A 15997-nucleotide genomic window follows, 5' to 3' on the forward strand; every position below is an offset into this window, starting at 1 on the left:
TGGGGACATGAAAATACGCGTCCTGAAGGTCGAGAGAGACCATCCAATCGCCTGGTCGCAGTGCATTGATAACCGACTGAGGCGTCTCCATTTTGAACTTCTCCTTGACGACAAAGTTGTTCAGTCTGCTGACGTCCAGGACTGGTCTCCACCCCTGACTGTTTTGGAACCAGGAAGAGACGGTTGTAAAACCTGGAGACTCCAGATCCAGGACTCGCTCTATTGCTCTCTTCTGAATCATATCTTCCAGCAGATCTAAAAGGATCTGTTGCTTTTCCATCGGTAAGAAGGCGACAGATCTCTGGGAGTAGAGGACAGGGGTTTTTCTCGAGGAACGGGATCCTGTAACCTTTTTTGATCACATTGAGGGACCAGGAATCCGCCCCTCTTACCTTCCAGGCTTCCGAAAACAGGAGAAGCCTGGCTCCTACTGGTGTCTGGAGGTGAGAAAATCACTTCTTGCCCCTTTGGGAAGAAGGGGCTCCGCCTCTGGAGAGACCTCTTCCTCGAAAAAAGGTCTAGAGGAGGAAGATCTCCCACGAAAGGGCTTCTGTCTCTTCGGGGAAGTCCTTGAGAAGACACAAAGGGACACTAGGACGCCTGGAAGATTGAGCAAGGAGATCCTGAGTAGCCTTCTCCTTAAGGCTGGAGGCGAGATCCTTGACAAGCGGCTGGGGAAGAGATGGCTAGAAAGAGGGGCAAAAAGTAACTCAGCCCTCTGAACAGGAGAAACTGACTTGGCAGCGAAATTGCAGTACAAAGCCCTCTTCTTTAGGAGGTTGTACCAAAATGAGAAGCCAGTTCATCAGCGCCATCCCTGACGGCCTTGTCCATGCACGACAGTACACTGGACAGCTCCCCAGAGAAATAGAGTCCGGACTACGAGTCCTTAAGTCCAAGGCCCCAAGCACCAGTCCAGAAAGTTAAAAACCTCCATCGACTTGAAGAGGCCTTTCAGATGGTGGTCGGTTTCAGAAAGAGTCCAAGACACCTTAGCTGAAGAAAGAAGAGACCTCCTTGACGCATCCACGAGGCTCGCAAAATCACCTTGAGAGGAAGAAGGAACTCTAGAGCCAATTTCCTCTCCGTCTCATACCACATACCCGCTTTCCCGCACAATCTAGACGGGGGGAGAGCGAAGGAAGATTTCCTTGAGACTTCCTATCTTCCATCCATGCATTGACCCTCTTGAGAGCTTTTCTTGTAGCCAGAGGTCTTCATTTGTAGGAAGCTTGGGCGATTTCCTCACCTTCGAAGAAGCTAACTGCGAAGGAGGGAAAGGGAGCAGAAGGCTGAAACTTATCAGGAAAAAGCTCCTTAAGCATACTAGCCAAAAATCCTGTAATCGGAGAAAGACGAAAGAGAGGGGGCTCTTGTTCAGCAGAGTCCGACTCCTGAGACAAATCCGCCTCTTCGACAGGAGCGACAGGAGAGTCTTCCGGGGCTAGAGAGAAACAAAGACCTTTGGGTCCAATACGTCCCCAGACCTCTTCTCGTGGGAAGAAGCAGCAGAAAATTCAGGAACAACTTTCCAGTCCAGGAGCGTCCTGCCGGCGTCCTGATGAGCGTCCTGAGGAGCGTCTGACGGCGTCCTGATGGCGCCCTGACGGCGTCCTGCTTCAAAGCAGCCGAGAGCGTCCTGAAGAGCGTCCTGTCTTACAAGCTGCCGGCGTCCTGGCGAGTCCCGGCAAACGAGCCGCCGAGCTTCTTGACGACGAGTCCTGGAGAGCATCATGAAGGGATCGGGAAAACGAAGCGTCCTGGTGGGCGCCCTGCCGAACGTCAAAAACGAGCGCGAAGCAGGAGGAGAGGCAAGAAGAGCGTCTTGGCGCGAACTCTTACTAGCAGCAAGCCGAGCTGCAAGAGGAGCGTCCTGATCAACCAGCGAGTCACGACGGGGCAAGGAGAGCTGATGATCCGCAGAACGATGAGGGTGACTACGAGAAGCTGCGCGGGGAGAGAGACAAACGAAGAGAAGGAGAGGGAGACCTCTTAGATCTTTTAACTGGCAGCGACAAATCCTTGCAGGCGCCTGACAGGTTGCTTCTCCTTAGCAGCGAGAAGGGAAGCTAACTGCCGCTGCATATCTAGGATAAGACGCTTGGAAGGAGAGAAGCCCTCTCAGGAGAAGGGCTGCTCTTATGAGAAGAAGAGGGGGAAGGGACGTCCTCCCTCCTTCTACCAAGAGCGACTGGGGCTCTCTTCTTGAAGGCGGCTGGGGCGTTCAGCAACGTCCTCCTCCGAAGAAATCCTGGTCCTCTTCTGCGGCAAAACTCTCAGCCAGTCGGGAGAAGAGTCCAAGGCACGAGAAAGAGGAGAAGAAGCGTCCTCTTCAACGCGGCTCCTCTTGAAAGGACGAGAGTCCAACCGAGAATGTTTCTTTTCCCTAGTGACCCTTGACCCCTTAAGTGGAGAGGGACGCCTCGGAGGATGAAAAACAATCCTTAAGGATCCGTCGCATCACGATCCCCAGATGGCAGCCTGGGAGACGTCAACAAGGCCTGCCGGAAGGGACGCCAGATCGGTGGGGGTCCCCGTAACCCTCTTGCGGCTTTCGACATGCCCATTCCCTAAGTCCTGGGAGTTCGGCAGAGGTCTAGACCTAGAGGCATTATAGGGCCGATCTGACGCCCCCTCCACAACACTGGGGGATCACTACACTTCACTGCACTTTCGATCGCCAACACCTTAGACTCCAAAGGTACGAATGGAGTTCAAAATCTGCAGCAAGGGCATTACCTTCCGCAGACGCAATCACAGGGTTAGAAGGCGACTCTACAGGAAAGGAGAAGCATTAGTAGGGTTAACAGGAGATAAATTAATACCCTGACTCCCACCTACCGACACACTCCTGGAGGAAGACCTCCTTACGATCACGCTCTAGCTTGCGAACGTAAGAATCGTGTCGCCTTCCAATCAGAATCAGGCAACGATTCACACTCCTTGCAGCGATCATCCAACATACAGACATGCCCTCTACATCTCATGCATACTGTGTGAGGGTCTACCGAAAAGCTTTGGTAGCCTCACCTTACACTCCTGAACAACACACACCTGAAACTAGCAGAACTAGATCCAGACATCTCGTTCAAGGAAAAGCCAAAACAAAATCAAAACAGTCCAAAGAAGCGTATGCCTATCCACAAAGCCAAAGTCCAAATACCAAAAGACAATCAGAATACTTAGTGGAAAAAGTTTACGAAAATCCAACAGCGGAGGTATTGGCAACAGGTGTTGACAATACCGGCGACAGAAAAATCTGAATAGAAAATGGGAATGGTTCCTGATACCCGCCTCCCAGCGGCGGGAATGGGTACTAACCACCTGGCCCATCTCGTGTGCCGTAAGTTTTGAATTTCTGTCGGTCCCTTTCGGAGAATACAGCTATATATATATCTGCCAGGTAAGTGTCATGAACAAAACTATTATTCTGTTATATTCCCCCACACAAGTGATTTGTACCATTGGGCAAATGAGTGTTGTTCTAAGATCCTAGAGTAAAAACTAAGTACTGAGATACTCCTAAAAATAAACCTTCTAATAAACATTACATTTTAAACACTGTGAAAAATAACTTGTTTACCTTGCATGATCAAACTTTCCAAATGCATAATTATGCACATAGGATGCATATGCCAAGTCTTCATGGGCAATGGCAACATGAAGATTAACACCACCAAACACATATTGACGAACTTCAAGGGCAGTCTGGAAAAATAAAAGGTAATTACCAAAGGTTATGGGTCAACATCAGCTGAAACAAAAGATAAGCCAAGATTCATGTTTTCAGTGGAAAATGTATTGGAACTTTGGTCAACAGAGGAAATACTACTCTGGATATTTCTGTCAAAACCATCTGCAGTACTTTTTTCTTCTAACAAACTTGAACATGATGTACACAGCAAGACTGGAGAGTCATAAGAATCTGATTAGTCAAAATCTAGTTGGGAAGAGTGCTCTGATACTGACTGATTACTGGTTTAAATATCTTGCAACCTACGTATATTAATGTGATTTATGAATTAGAGTCTCAAAACAGTTTGACAAGAAACCATAATACTGGTTATTTCTGAATGCTTTTCATTTGTGTTTAGGTGCAATGTTGCATCACAAAATGATTTAAAAATGTCATACTCAGGTTAAAACCATTGTGTGATGTTTTGAATTGAATAGGTTCAGCTCCAACTGGTTCAAGTTACAATGCATAGTCCCAATCTTCAATTTACGGATGAGAACTATGTTGTAACCTACTGCAATACTGTACTTGGAATAATCATGGTACCTTTATGTGAAATGAGATCTTTTTAGAAGATATTTCTAGGTACTTTTTTTCAAACATTAGTTTCAAGATGGCAACTGTGGCCACCTTGGATTTATGGCCCCAAATGGGAGTAATAACGCAATTCTTGTCAGATTCAGTCCTCATGCCTGACTTAGCTAAAAAAAAAAAAAAGTGTATATTTTTTTTAAAGACAGTGCCAGCAACAGTCTTGGATTACTAGGTTAAAAGTATATTGTTAAACTACATCAACATAAATTCAGATCTGGAATTCTTGAGGTTGGCTTATCCAAAAAGAATTAAATCTTGAGTCTTAGCTTCAAACAAATATTACACTATTTTTGCTAAGGACATGGATGCCAAATTTGTTTACAATGGTTCACAGAGGGAATGACCATGGAACTGAAGTGTTGCCTAACCTGTAGTAAATATGTCTATTCCAAATAATTTAACTTCTATCACTTACGAGGTAAAACACAAAATACTAGAATTTGAATTTGTACAGACACATAAAGCTCACAAAAATGTCACAACAATCTCATCCAATATTATAGCTAATAATTTAACATAATGAAAACCAACATCTAATTCTAATTACCAAATTTTCTGACCAAAACATAACCTAAAACATAACTGAATGACATTACAGTAACAGACTTTAAGTCATCCCAAAAATACACAAGCCATGAATAATATTTGCTCTCTTATTTCTGAATGTGTGACCAAAAAATACAAAAAAAGTACAGACTTGCACCCATTCAATACATATTAATGCAATTAAGCAAGTACAATGTACTAACCTTATACACCTGTACACCTTGACTAATGGCATCAACGTTTAACAAGTAGAATCCATAGTCAATGAGTGTGTCAGCATACTTAGGATGCTTGTCACCAAAGACTTCTGTTGCTATCATGACAGCCTGGAAGTGAAGTGACACAGATTAATTGATCATCATCTTCAGTGCCTTCATTATTGTGTGGAGCAAAGGGCCTCACACATTAATTAATTCTTCATTATATTATAGCAGTTTAATGACTACTATTTCTTGACTATCACAGGGCTTGCACAAATTATTGTAAGAGGTCAAAATTGGACTGAAGCAAAGCTTAGAAGGTGGACAGCTAGGTGCGGCAGGAACCAAAGAAAATGAATGACAGTAAAAGACAAAAAGCAATAAGGCTTTGACCAAAGAGATATTGCAAAGAATCTCTGTTAACAGGTTTGTTGCACTGCATGAAGGATTCTGCATTACTAGCTAAAAAAAAATTCCGCTCTTATTACTTGACAGCTTTTCTGATTAACTAATGCATACTCTGTCAAAATATTTCAAAAATTCTATTATCATTGCATGGTTTAACGAGGCCACTATGTCAGCTTTCCTATCTCACTTAAGGTTAGATGAGAGTTAAGTAAGAATTCTGCTGGTGAGAATTTTTGCAAAGAACAGAAGAACATGAGGAAGAAGAACCTGTTCTTTTATCCCCTTCCAAGATTTTCCCAAGTATTCTCGTGATTAACTACCATGCATTCTTCTTACAGTCACAAGAATGCTCATAAAATATTGCTACTTATATTTCTATCTTCCCGATTTAACTTGTTCTTTGATGAATTCCCACTTTCTATATTTCCTTTCTTCACAGGAAACATTTTTGTCAATAAATGGTGGTAAGCATTTTTTAATTTGTGAATTTCCAATGCCAGAGTACTTTTCATGAACAAACAGTGTTTTTATTTGAACTAATACAACTCTTAGCTGTCTCTATGTTTTAGAACATAATATTTGCCACACTAGCGTATTTACAATTCGTAGACGGTACGGGTAAAATTAGACTGATTTAAAATTTTCAACTGGACAGGTGAAGACGTACAGAGAAATAGTAATAAGTTGTAAAATATGTATGAGCGCTAACTCCAGACGAGAGAGAGAGAGAGAGAGAGAGAGAGAGAGAGAGAGAGAGAGAGAGAGAGAGAGAGAGAGAGAGAGAGAGAGAGAGAGAGAGAGAGAGAGAGAGAGAGAGAGAGAGAGAGAGAGAGAGAATTCTTGTCCTTACGTTAAGAGAGTGGAATTTTTATGAATTATTACAGAGAGAGAGAGAGAGAGAGAGAGAGAGAGAGAGAGAGAGAGAGAGAGAGAGAGAGAGAATGAATTACATAGGAATCCTTTGACCTGCTATCGGCAACACTCCCCCTTCCTGTCACATTAACCCTTAAACGCTGAGCCTCTATTTACAAAAACGTCTCCCGTATGCCGGCGGCGTTCGGTGAGTTAGCGCCGAAGCGGAAAAAGTTTTTTCAAAAAATCACAGCACGCTTAGTTTTTAAGATTAAGAGTTCATTTTGGCTCCTTTTTTTGTCATTGCCTGAAGTTTAGTATGCAACCATCAGAAATGAAAAAATATCATTATCATATATAAATATTGAAATATATGACAGCGCAAAAAAATTTTTCATATATAATTTTATACAAATCGCTGTGAGCAAAACGGTTAAAGCTAACGGGTTATTTTGTTTTTCTTTGTATTGTACACTAAACTGCAATGATTTTGGTATATAACAAATTGTAAAACAATCAAAGCAACACAGAGAAAATATTATCACAAAATGATGCATGAATTTGTAACACGCGGACGTAAAAAAATGTTTTTTTCAAAAATTCACCATAAATCGAAATATTGTGCTAGAGACTTCCCGTTTGTTGAAAAAAGAAGCTAATTGATTGAATAGTACTAGACTGTAAGTGTTTTAGCTTACAATTGCAGTTTTCGACCATTTCGGTCGAGTTAAAGTTGACCAAAGTCGAATTTTTCTATTTATCGTGATTTACATGAAAATATTTCAAAACTGATAAAAGCTACAACCATGAGTTATTTTCTGTTGTATTGTACATGAAATTGCACACATTTTCATATATAAAACTTTATGTAACGACTAATATAAAATGGTGAAAATATTATGACAACGTGACGAAAGAATTTCTGAGATGTTCGGCCGAGTTACCACGCAGACGTAAGGAAAATGTTTTTTTCAAAAATTCACCATAAATCGAAATATTGTGCTAGAGACTTCCAATTTATTGCAAAATTAAGGTAAACGATTGAATATTACTAGAATGTAAGAGTTTTAGCTTACAATTGCGTTTTTTGACCATTTCGGTAAAGTTGACCGAAGGTTGAAATTTTGGCAGTTATCGTGATTTATGTGAAAATATTTCAAAACTGATAAAAGCTACAACCATGAGCTATTTTCTGTTGTATTCTACATGAAATTGCGCACATTTTTACATATAAAAGTTTATGTAACGACTAATGTAAAACGATGCAAACATTACGACAACGTGACGAAAGAATTTTTGAGATGTTCGCAGAGTTACAGCGTGCAGATGTAAGGAAAAAGTTTTTTTCAGAAATTCACCATAAATCGAAATATTGCACTAGAGACTTCCAGTTTGTTGCAAAATGAAGGTACATGATTGAATATTACTAGAATGTAAGAGTTTTAGCTTATAATTGCATTTTTGACCATTTTAGGTCGAGTTAAATTTGACCAAAGGTTGAAATTTTGGCAGTTATCATGATTTATATGAAAATATTTCAAAACTGATAAAAGCTACAACCATGAGTTATTTTCTGTTGTATTCTACATGAAATTGCACACATTTCCATATATAAAACTTTATGTAACGACTAATATAAAACAGTGCAAACATTACGACAACGTGATGAAAAGAATTTCTGGCGCCGGCGTAAGGAAAAAGTTTTTAAAAATTCACCATAAATCGAAATATTGTGCTAGAGACTTCCAATTTGTTGCAAAATGAAGGTAAATGATTGAATATTACTAGAATGTAAGAGTTTTAGCTTACAATCGCGTTTTTACCATTTCGGTCGAGTCAAAGTTGACCGAAGGTTGAAATTTTGGCAGTTATCGTGGTTTATATGAAAATATTTCAAAACTGATAAAAGCTACAACCATGGGTTGTATTTTGCTGTATTTTACATGAAATTGCGCACATTTTCATACATAAAACTTTATATAACGGCTAATATAGAACAGTGCAAAAATTACGACAAAATGACGAAAGAATTTCTGAAATTTTTGGCCGAGTTACCGCGCGGGCGTAAGAAAAAAGTTTTTTTTTCAAAAATTCACCATAAATCGAAATATTGTGCTAGAAACTTCCAATTTGTTGTAAAATGAAGGTACATGATTGAATATTACTAGAATGTAAGAGTTTTAGCTAACAATTGCATTTTTCGACCATTTTGGTCGAGTCAAAGTTGACCGAAGGTTGAAATTTTTTGTAGTCGACGTACGGTACGTCCACTTGGCACCCAACAGACAATTTTAGTCGACGTATGATACGTCCAGTAGGCGTTTAAGGGTTAATTTGACATATCTGACAGCTTTCCCATCAAGCTTCACAAAAGATCAGGGAATGATATTTATTTGTTTAAAATACGTATTGCATACATAGTATAAATTTTGTAATTGCAGTTATATTATTATTATTATTATTATATTACTGTTATCATTATTATTATTATTTAATCTTATAAATATTTAAAAATTAATATTTATTATTAGATAAATCATAATTTATTGACATACCTGCTTAATTAGCAACCCAGCTTTCTTGAATTCACGTTTCAATACACATGCTTTTGCAGACTGTCTTAGCACATCTATGAGAGCTGGTTTTGGGAAATTGGCAACAAGAGCATATAAAGCCTTAACACTCCAACTATATGCCTGTGAAAAAATACATAAAATTAATAATTATTGTGAAGTTATACCCAATGAATCCATCTCTTACAAAGATGGGAAACTGGTCGATGTTATATACTGCTTCTGCCACACATGTGGACTGTTCCTATAGGCAGAGGATGGCATACACTGGAAAAAGTTTGGATGCTTCAGTAATCGTTTTATTCTTACAGCACCCCTGATTATTTCAAAACTTGTAAGTAATAAAGTAAAAATGTTAATTCAGGAAATAAAAATTCCACTTAACACTTACAGGATGGCTAAATAAGTACATCCCCCAACTGGGCAAACTTTAAGGCTGGCCAATTTAAGAAAAATACACATCAATGGAGAGAGGAAGATATGCAAATGCACAAGGTGTACGGAAAAAATTCAAAAAATTTGTCTGTACCCTCCAGGGGAAGTTAGAAGTGAATATTTACAACCCTGTGTGGGGCCTCTTTTCCAAGACACGTAAAAATATGCAAATTCTATTAAGTTATACATGTTTTTTCTATTAATTAATTTTATTTTATTTTGTAAAATTATAATTATAGCTCACACAATATCATGACAGATTTGAACTAAAATCAGTAACAAATTCTGAGTATATCTATTGTAAATATTAACGACATTTACTGAGATGGGGAGATGCAGTAGCTTTTTGTGAGGTATACATGGTTTTTCTAATATTTCTTTGCAAAATTACAATTATAGCTGAACTACTATCATAAAAGGTAAGAACTAAAACCAACAGTAATCCCTCGGTATATCTATGAGCAAATAAATAAAAAGACATTCTGGAGCTAGGGAGAAGCAGTACATTCCCCCACGAAATCCCAAGGCACACTGTTAAGTATACCTTAGTTTAACCAGACCACTGAGCTGATTAACAGCTGACCTACTCCTCTCTCGTGTACTGGACTACTACAGTTTCCGTAAGTCATTTATGGCCCATTAAAGCGACATGCACATTTTTCCTGGTAAATTCATCCAAACCGTATGGCGCATAATATTAATACTCATAAGAGTCAGCCTGGCGTTTACTTAAAACCTGTTTAGTTCCTCATATGATCATGCCCACCTAGTATGGGATAAGCTTTTCCAAACCCCAACCACATGGCTAAGCCTCCCATCTTTAGGTGATGCTGTAACCATGCTTTTACTAGGTCTCCATTATTTTATAAAATTTTCTTACCTATTGTACAACACATTTTATGTCACTAATCTTAACACAAATCCATGTCTATTCCTAGATTTTATCCTGAGTTAAAAGTTATAATAACTTAATAGGTATTTTAAATTTAGCACAAAGACAAAAATCATAGGTGTACCTGGACTACAGCACTGGTCTAAATATTGCTGTCTGGGGTTGACCTGAATCTCTGGCTGTAATGAGAGACAGATAGCCTGGTACAGACTTTAATGCTCAGTCACATTAACAATAGGAAATCTTCAATTCTGCTTTTGATGCCTGCTCTATTTAACACACAAAACTGACCCCATTTGTTTTTGGTGAAAGATACCTCCACATAATATTTGTATATAAATTATCTTATTATAGTTTCAACAAGTGGAAACTAAATCTGGCATAAGAACACTGTGGATTATATCCTGAAATACAGAATTCAAAAACAAAAATTCAGATGCACTGCCCATAAATAACTCTAATAATAAAAGAATGTAAATATTTCTAACACCTCCAGATAAAATATTTTATCTTTCATTTATAAAAAATAATATAAAACATACTTTTCATATAAACCCATCAATCATAAACAGCCTTACTTCATACTCAGATTTTCATCCACACCAACTTACTAAATCCTAAAGACAAGGCTCGCCACTATGCATGCCCGGACACCTTCTATCATTGCACAAAGTGTTTTTTCTTGTCAACTGTAACATGAAGAACATGGAGAAAGGAGGAGAATACTGTGTACTAAGATTACTGGTTATGTAAAAGAAGTGTTCTTTTCTAAAAATGCTTTTCTTCATTTTGAACCCAACAACATAAATAACCTACAATGCAATATAAGTGGGAGGATGAAGTGCCAGGAATGCAAAGAGAAGAGAACACTAAAAGAACAAGGTTAGGTGGGATCCAAGCAATGTAGAGCACAAGCTGTATATCACTTTCTGAATGAAAGCTTCCATAGAGCATGGGATGTTAATAGTATGTATTTAAAAACCAAAATCACAGGAAGCATGATGACAAATATTCCAGATAAACATGCCCTCAGATTGCCCCAGAGTCATGCACTCCAAGGGTTAGATCAACATTATCTCATCACACTAGTCTTCAACTTTAAAGTCAGATGATCAGTATCATATGAGATCTGAAAACATAATGACTGCCTTTAAAATATGTATTACAATAAAATAAATTTAACCATATATTATGAAGTATACAACACTGTTTGAATTACAGCTTGCACTCAGCAAGGAAATAAATCCTACAAGTACCAGGGAAAACTGTCTTCAGGCAAAATAATTCCCCTGAAAAGAACCAATTAATTTGTTTGAACACTTATGTAAAATAAAGTATACAATATGCAGTAACTACAAAGACTGTCATATTAGTCTACAGTATACCGTAAATGCAATACTTAAGACTTTCCTTAAATGCCATAAATGTAAATGGTCAAGAGATATGAACCCTGTTACACCAAAAGAAGAATGTTTGAAAGGAAGAGCACAGACATGAACTCCAGCTATTTTGGAACTACTGAAAATAAAAGAGGAAAATATAGTTGCAATCAGTACAGTATTTAAAAGTTTATCAACTTACTTCTGCATAATTTGATCTGAGCATATATAATGTAGAGAACTCTGAATACAGTGAAGAGAGATTTGGGGTTACTCCGGCCTGCTGCAAACGCTTGACAAGCTGCATTGCTTGATTGTACGTTCTCTCAGCTTCCTCAAATCTACAGTACCCATTCTGTACGTGCAGTAATCTGGAAAAATGAAAAGATAATGTATACAGTAACCAGAGTATTCTATAACTCTTAATTCTCATGTTATCTTGCTGCACAGTCAGCTACAATATTCTGCATCACTTTATGAAATATATTGTTCGGATCTTATTTCTTCTTTATATTCCAAGTAATAACTGTTCTGACAAAAACTTTTTATAATAAGGAAATCAGAATCAGTTATAATGAATAAATAAAACTTGCAAGAAAATTCATTGTTTTATGCAGGTTTTCAAGTATTTTGTCCAAATTATGAAATATGATAAAATTTTTAAATAATTTGTATTTTTCCTAAAATACAAACCTTCGGGCTTTACATATGGGGTTTACTTTCAGCACATGGTGGAACGAGCCATTTAACTAAAAACAAGGTAGTTATTGGTAATTGAATCTTCTGCTGCCTGCCCTTCGACTTATTTCTTCTTAATTCTTTTCATTTTTTAGTATATTTGTTGTTGTTTTGAGATATTTTGGGAAATACTGCAATTTTACAATGTGTTCTACTCTGTTTACATATAATTTTATTTTATCTTTCTTCCTGCATAGTTCATACACATTTATGCTGCATAGTTGATATCAACTCATTTTAGCCTGTATGAGCCTTTCTCTTCAATATTCTCTTGTTTTACCTTTGATATAATGCAAACCCAACTCTTGTCTTACCCTTGGTGTTTTTTCTTTTATTGTTATATCTTTTTTCTGTCACAAATCCAAGGAGAGGACTGCCTCTCGCCCCCAACCATTTCTATTTTTAGGCATCTTCTCAACCTTGTTTTATCAAACATCCTTGTTCTATATCTGCTCTGTTTGTTCTGAAGTGTTTTCTCTCTGAAACAAGCAGGGTATTTATTTTTACTACACAATTACTTGGAATATTGTAATGTTTTAAGTCTTTTAGATGGTGTAGAGCTTGAGTGGCTTGAGATGGAGGTGGGTTCTCTTGCTACAGTGCAGTGGTGTTGTAACCCGTCATACAAGAGCCACTGCTTGCCTTCGAGCATGGAATCCCCTCTCCCTTGGCACAAAGGAGGAAGCAGAGGTTGATGTTGCAGGACCCTTAGAGTTTACAGGTCCTAGCAAGTTGTTTCCAAGACCAGTACGTGCTCCTGTCCTGGTTTCTGACTACAGTTCTTGCTCCGTCTTGGTGGGGGGTTCTTATGCTCTCCCCCCCCTCTCCTCTCCTTCCTGTTCTGGATGATGAGAAGTCCCAGTACAGCTATTCTTGATGAAGTTTCTCATCACCGCCTTCACATACTTCATCGTCATATGCTGTTTCGCAGTCTCTTTGTCTTCTTCCTTGTCCTTTCAAGAAATGTTGGGTAGGCCAAGGCCCTGAGGAAGGATACACAATTCTGTAAAGAAGACGACACACCATCAGAGGGACAGCCAACAGCAGCGTTTAGCCAGTCGATTTCGGTTCGGGGGTGTATGTGTGTGTACATCATTGCAGTGTATCATATCTTCAAGAGCTATTTCACCCCTCCCTGCATTCAACGTTGGATGTACAGTAGAAGTCGCGCCTTCACCTTCGCCTTTTGCTATTGGCCACAACCATGTCTTCCCCAGTCATTCCTCCTTGACCGTGCTTCTCCCCTTAGTGCAGCTCCTGCCCAGATTGTCTACTTCCCCTTCCTTCCATTGTCCTTCAGGGCACAAATGAGTATTTCTTTAGTGCCAGAACGAGAGTTCCTAGTGTTCTTGTGCTTACTCTTCCCCCTACAAGTCTCCTTACGGGAACAGTTCCTGGTTGCAGTTTTCAACGTCATCGCAGTACTCTGGATGTCTAAACTGATAATACACTCTCCAAGGAAGAATATGCTGCCATGCAATGTTACATGCCCTTGTCTTTGGCTTCATGTTGTACGAACGAGGAGGAAAGATATTGAGGGCCCGGGGCAGGAGTAAGCTTTGCCATTGCCTCAATGCTGCACAGCCATGACTTTTTTTATGTCGCTGCAGTTTGCAAAACGTCTTTAGCTGAAGGTTCGCTCTCCAAGGAAGAAGCGTGGCCGAGCAGATGTTGCACGGCCGTGTCCTTTCTACAAATGTTGCACAACCGAGAAACAACTCTACTTGATTGTTTTCGTTGACTTCATCTCCTCCTTAAGCTCTCCCCTGTCTACGGACATAGACATGGAGCCTCTTCTTCTTAGCTTGAGTGAGTGTCAAGTATGTGAATGCTTCTTCATCCCTGCACATTCCTGCTCAGGAACGTTGCCACAGCATGGCATGTCCAGGCAGGGGCCCCAGCCATGTTCACATGGAGGTTTAGAGGAGAATGGGATGGCTTTTCTGAGAGTTTTTCCCTACATTCATGTGAAAGTTTCGTAATGGATGGATCGCTCTTCAAAGAACGTTTCCCGCCACCATGATTGTGTGGACGGGTGGCTGACATATCTGTGGGACATCTGTAATAGTCCCCCCATTCATGGTGTTGTGAACAGGATCATCAACATCTCCATGGCACTATGAGGCAGCACCTCCGTTCTATGTTCATCCGAGAGCATTTCTACCTCCACGGTCAGGCGAGGGGCATTGATGGCATTTCCGAGGACTCCTCCTCCCCATCACGTTCATGATATTGCAGCAATCGCCCTGGAGTGGCCTATTATGTTATTATGTTTAGACATGAACATGCCTACCACCCATGTTATCAGAGCTTTGGATGTCATGCCTGGAATGCCGAATGTTGAGTAGAACAGTTTTGACGCATAATAACTTATGTCTTACATATTGCATATTTCCTTTTTACTATCATAAAAATATTTAATTGAAACAATACTTTTACAAGCATGAAGGAGTCAGATATATAAATAAAATAATTTTATTTAAACATGGTAGGGTTGCTGAATATACAGAATAAACATAATTTACTGTTGCTTTTTTTTCTTATGTTTGAAAGGATCAATTAACTTATCTTTTGTTGTTCTTTAATTATACTGGTTTTATTGGTTCATTTTTTCTACTAAATGAAATTTTTTAAGGTTACATTTCAATTTGACTTCTTACCCTGTCAATATTATCTACCAGCCATTACTGAAGGTAATACATTATTTTTAGGATACCCTGCTTTTCACTGATTAGGCAAGGATCAATAGGCCTAGCCAAACATTCAGAGGTTTATAATCAGCATCTTACTAGATTCTGATCATGATAAATAAACAATATGTAATAAATAATATTAAATAGTTTTCTTTTTTAATGCTGTACAGTATTAAAAAAGTGAGGGAAGTTTTCAGGCACAACTGTGGTTACAGCTGCCACACTCCCTGAAACTGTTTTACCCCAACTCTTCATTGACAACTTGAAAGATTTTTGGTTTCAAACAACAAAGGGGTTCCCATTCCCTCAATGACAACAGTATGTTCCCCATATTCGCAGGGGTTAGGGACCACAACCACCAGCTATAAGCGAAAAACCACGATAAGTTGGTACCCCCAGCACCCTTCACGTCAATGTGTCAAAATGACTGACAGAGCTACATTCCTCTCCTGCTTATCTACCATAAAAAGACTTGGAATTCTACAGAATTATGCTAAAATAAGACCTAATTTACTATATTTTATTATATTTTCCTAGTTATTTAAAAAGTAATTATAGCATGGAAAGTATGAAAAAATGAATGATAATGTCATGTTTATTATCTACAAAACTAAATAAATATAAAGATATGAACATAAGTGTTACATATGCATAAAAAATATCTTTCTCTCTTATCTCAGTGTGTGTGTGAGAGAGAGAGAGAGAGAGAAAACTGGTATTATGTTTACATCAGTAAAAACAATTACAGGCAGTCCCCGGTTTACAACTGGTCTGGCTTACGATGTTCCGAGGTTTTGCTAAAATCTTTTCACATATTTCATCACAAATTATTTCCCGGTTTGACATAGAGAGAAAGAGAAAAATATAACGCCCTATATATACCAACGGAAGAAATATGGCTCCAAAATGGCAGAATAATCAAAATTTTGAGAATTTTTTTATGAAAAACTC

The 15997-nt window shown here is 38.9% G+C and overlaps 1 protein-coding gene across 3 annotated transcripts in view; it reads right to left on the reverse strand.

Annotated features, from left to right (window-relative positions):
• Window positions 1–15997, reverse strand: part of Pat1 (Protein interacting with APP tail-1) — a 362655-nt gene that overhangs the window by 60150 nt on the left and 286508 nt on the right. For all 3 annotated transcript variants that reach the window (XM_067080970.1, XM_067080971.1, XM_067080969.1), the window contains 4 exons: window positions 11818–11986; window positions 8892–9032; window positions 5080–5202; window positions 3584–3708 (listed from right to left, as the gene is read on the reverse strand). In XM_067080970.1, coding sequence (XP_066937071.1) covers window positions 3584–3708; window positions 5080–5202; window positions 8892–9032; window positions 11818–11986 — 558 coding nt within the window. The remainder of the gene's footprint in view (window positions 1–3583; window positions 3709–5079; window positions 5203–8891; window positions 9033–11817; window positions 11987–15997) is intronic.

The sequence above is a fragment of the Macrobrachium rosenbergii genome, chromosome 36 (genome assembly GCF_040412425.1).
Source record: "Macrobrachium rosenbergii isolate ZJJX-2024 chromosome 36, ASM4041242v1, whole genome shotgun sequence".
In the NCBI taxonomy this organism is placed as follows: Eukaryota; Metazoa; Arthropoda; class Malacostraca; order Decapoda; family Palaemonidae; genus Macrobrachium; species Macrobrachium rosenbergii.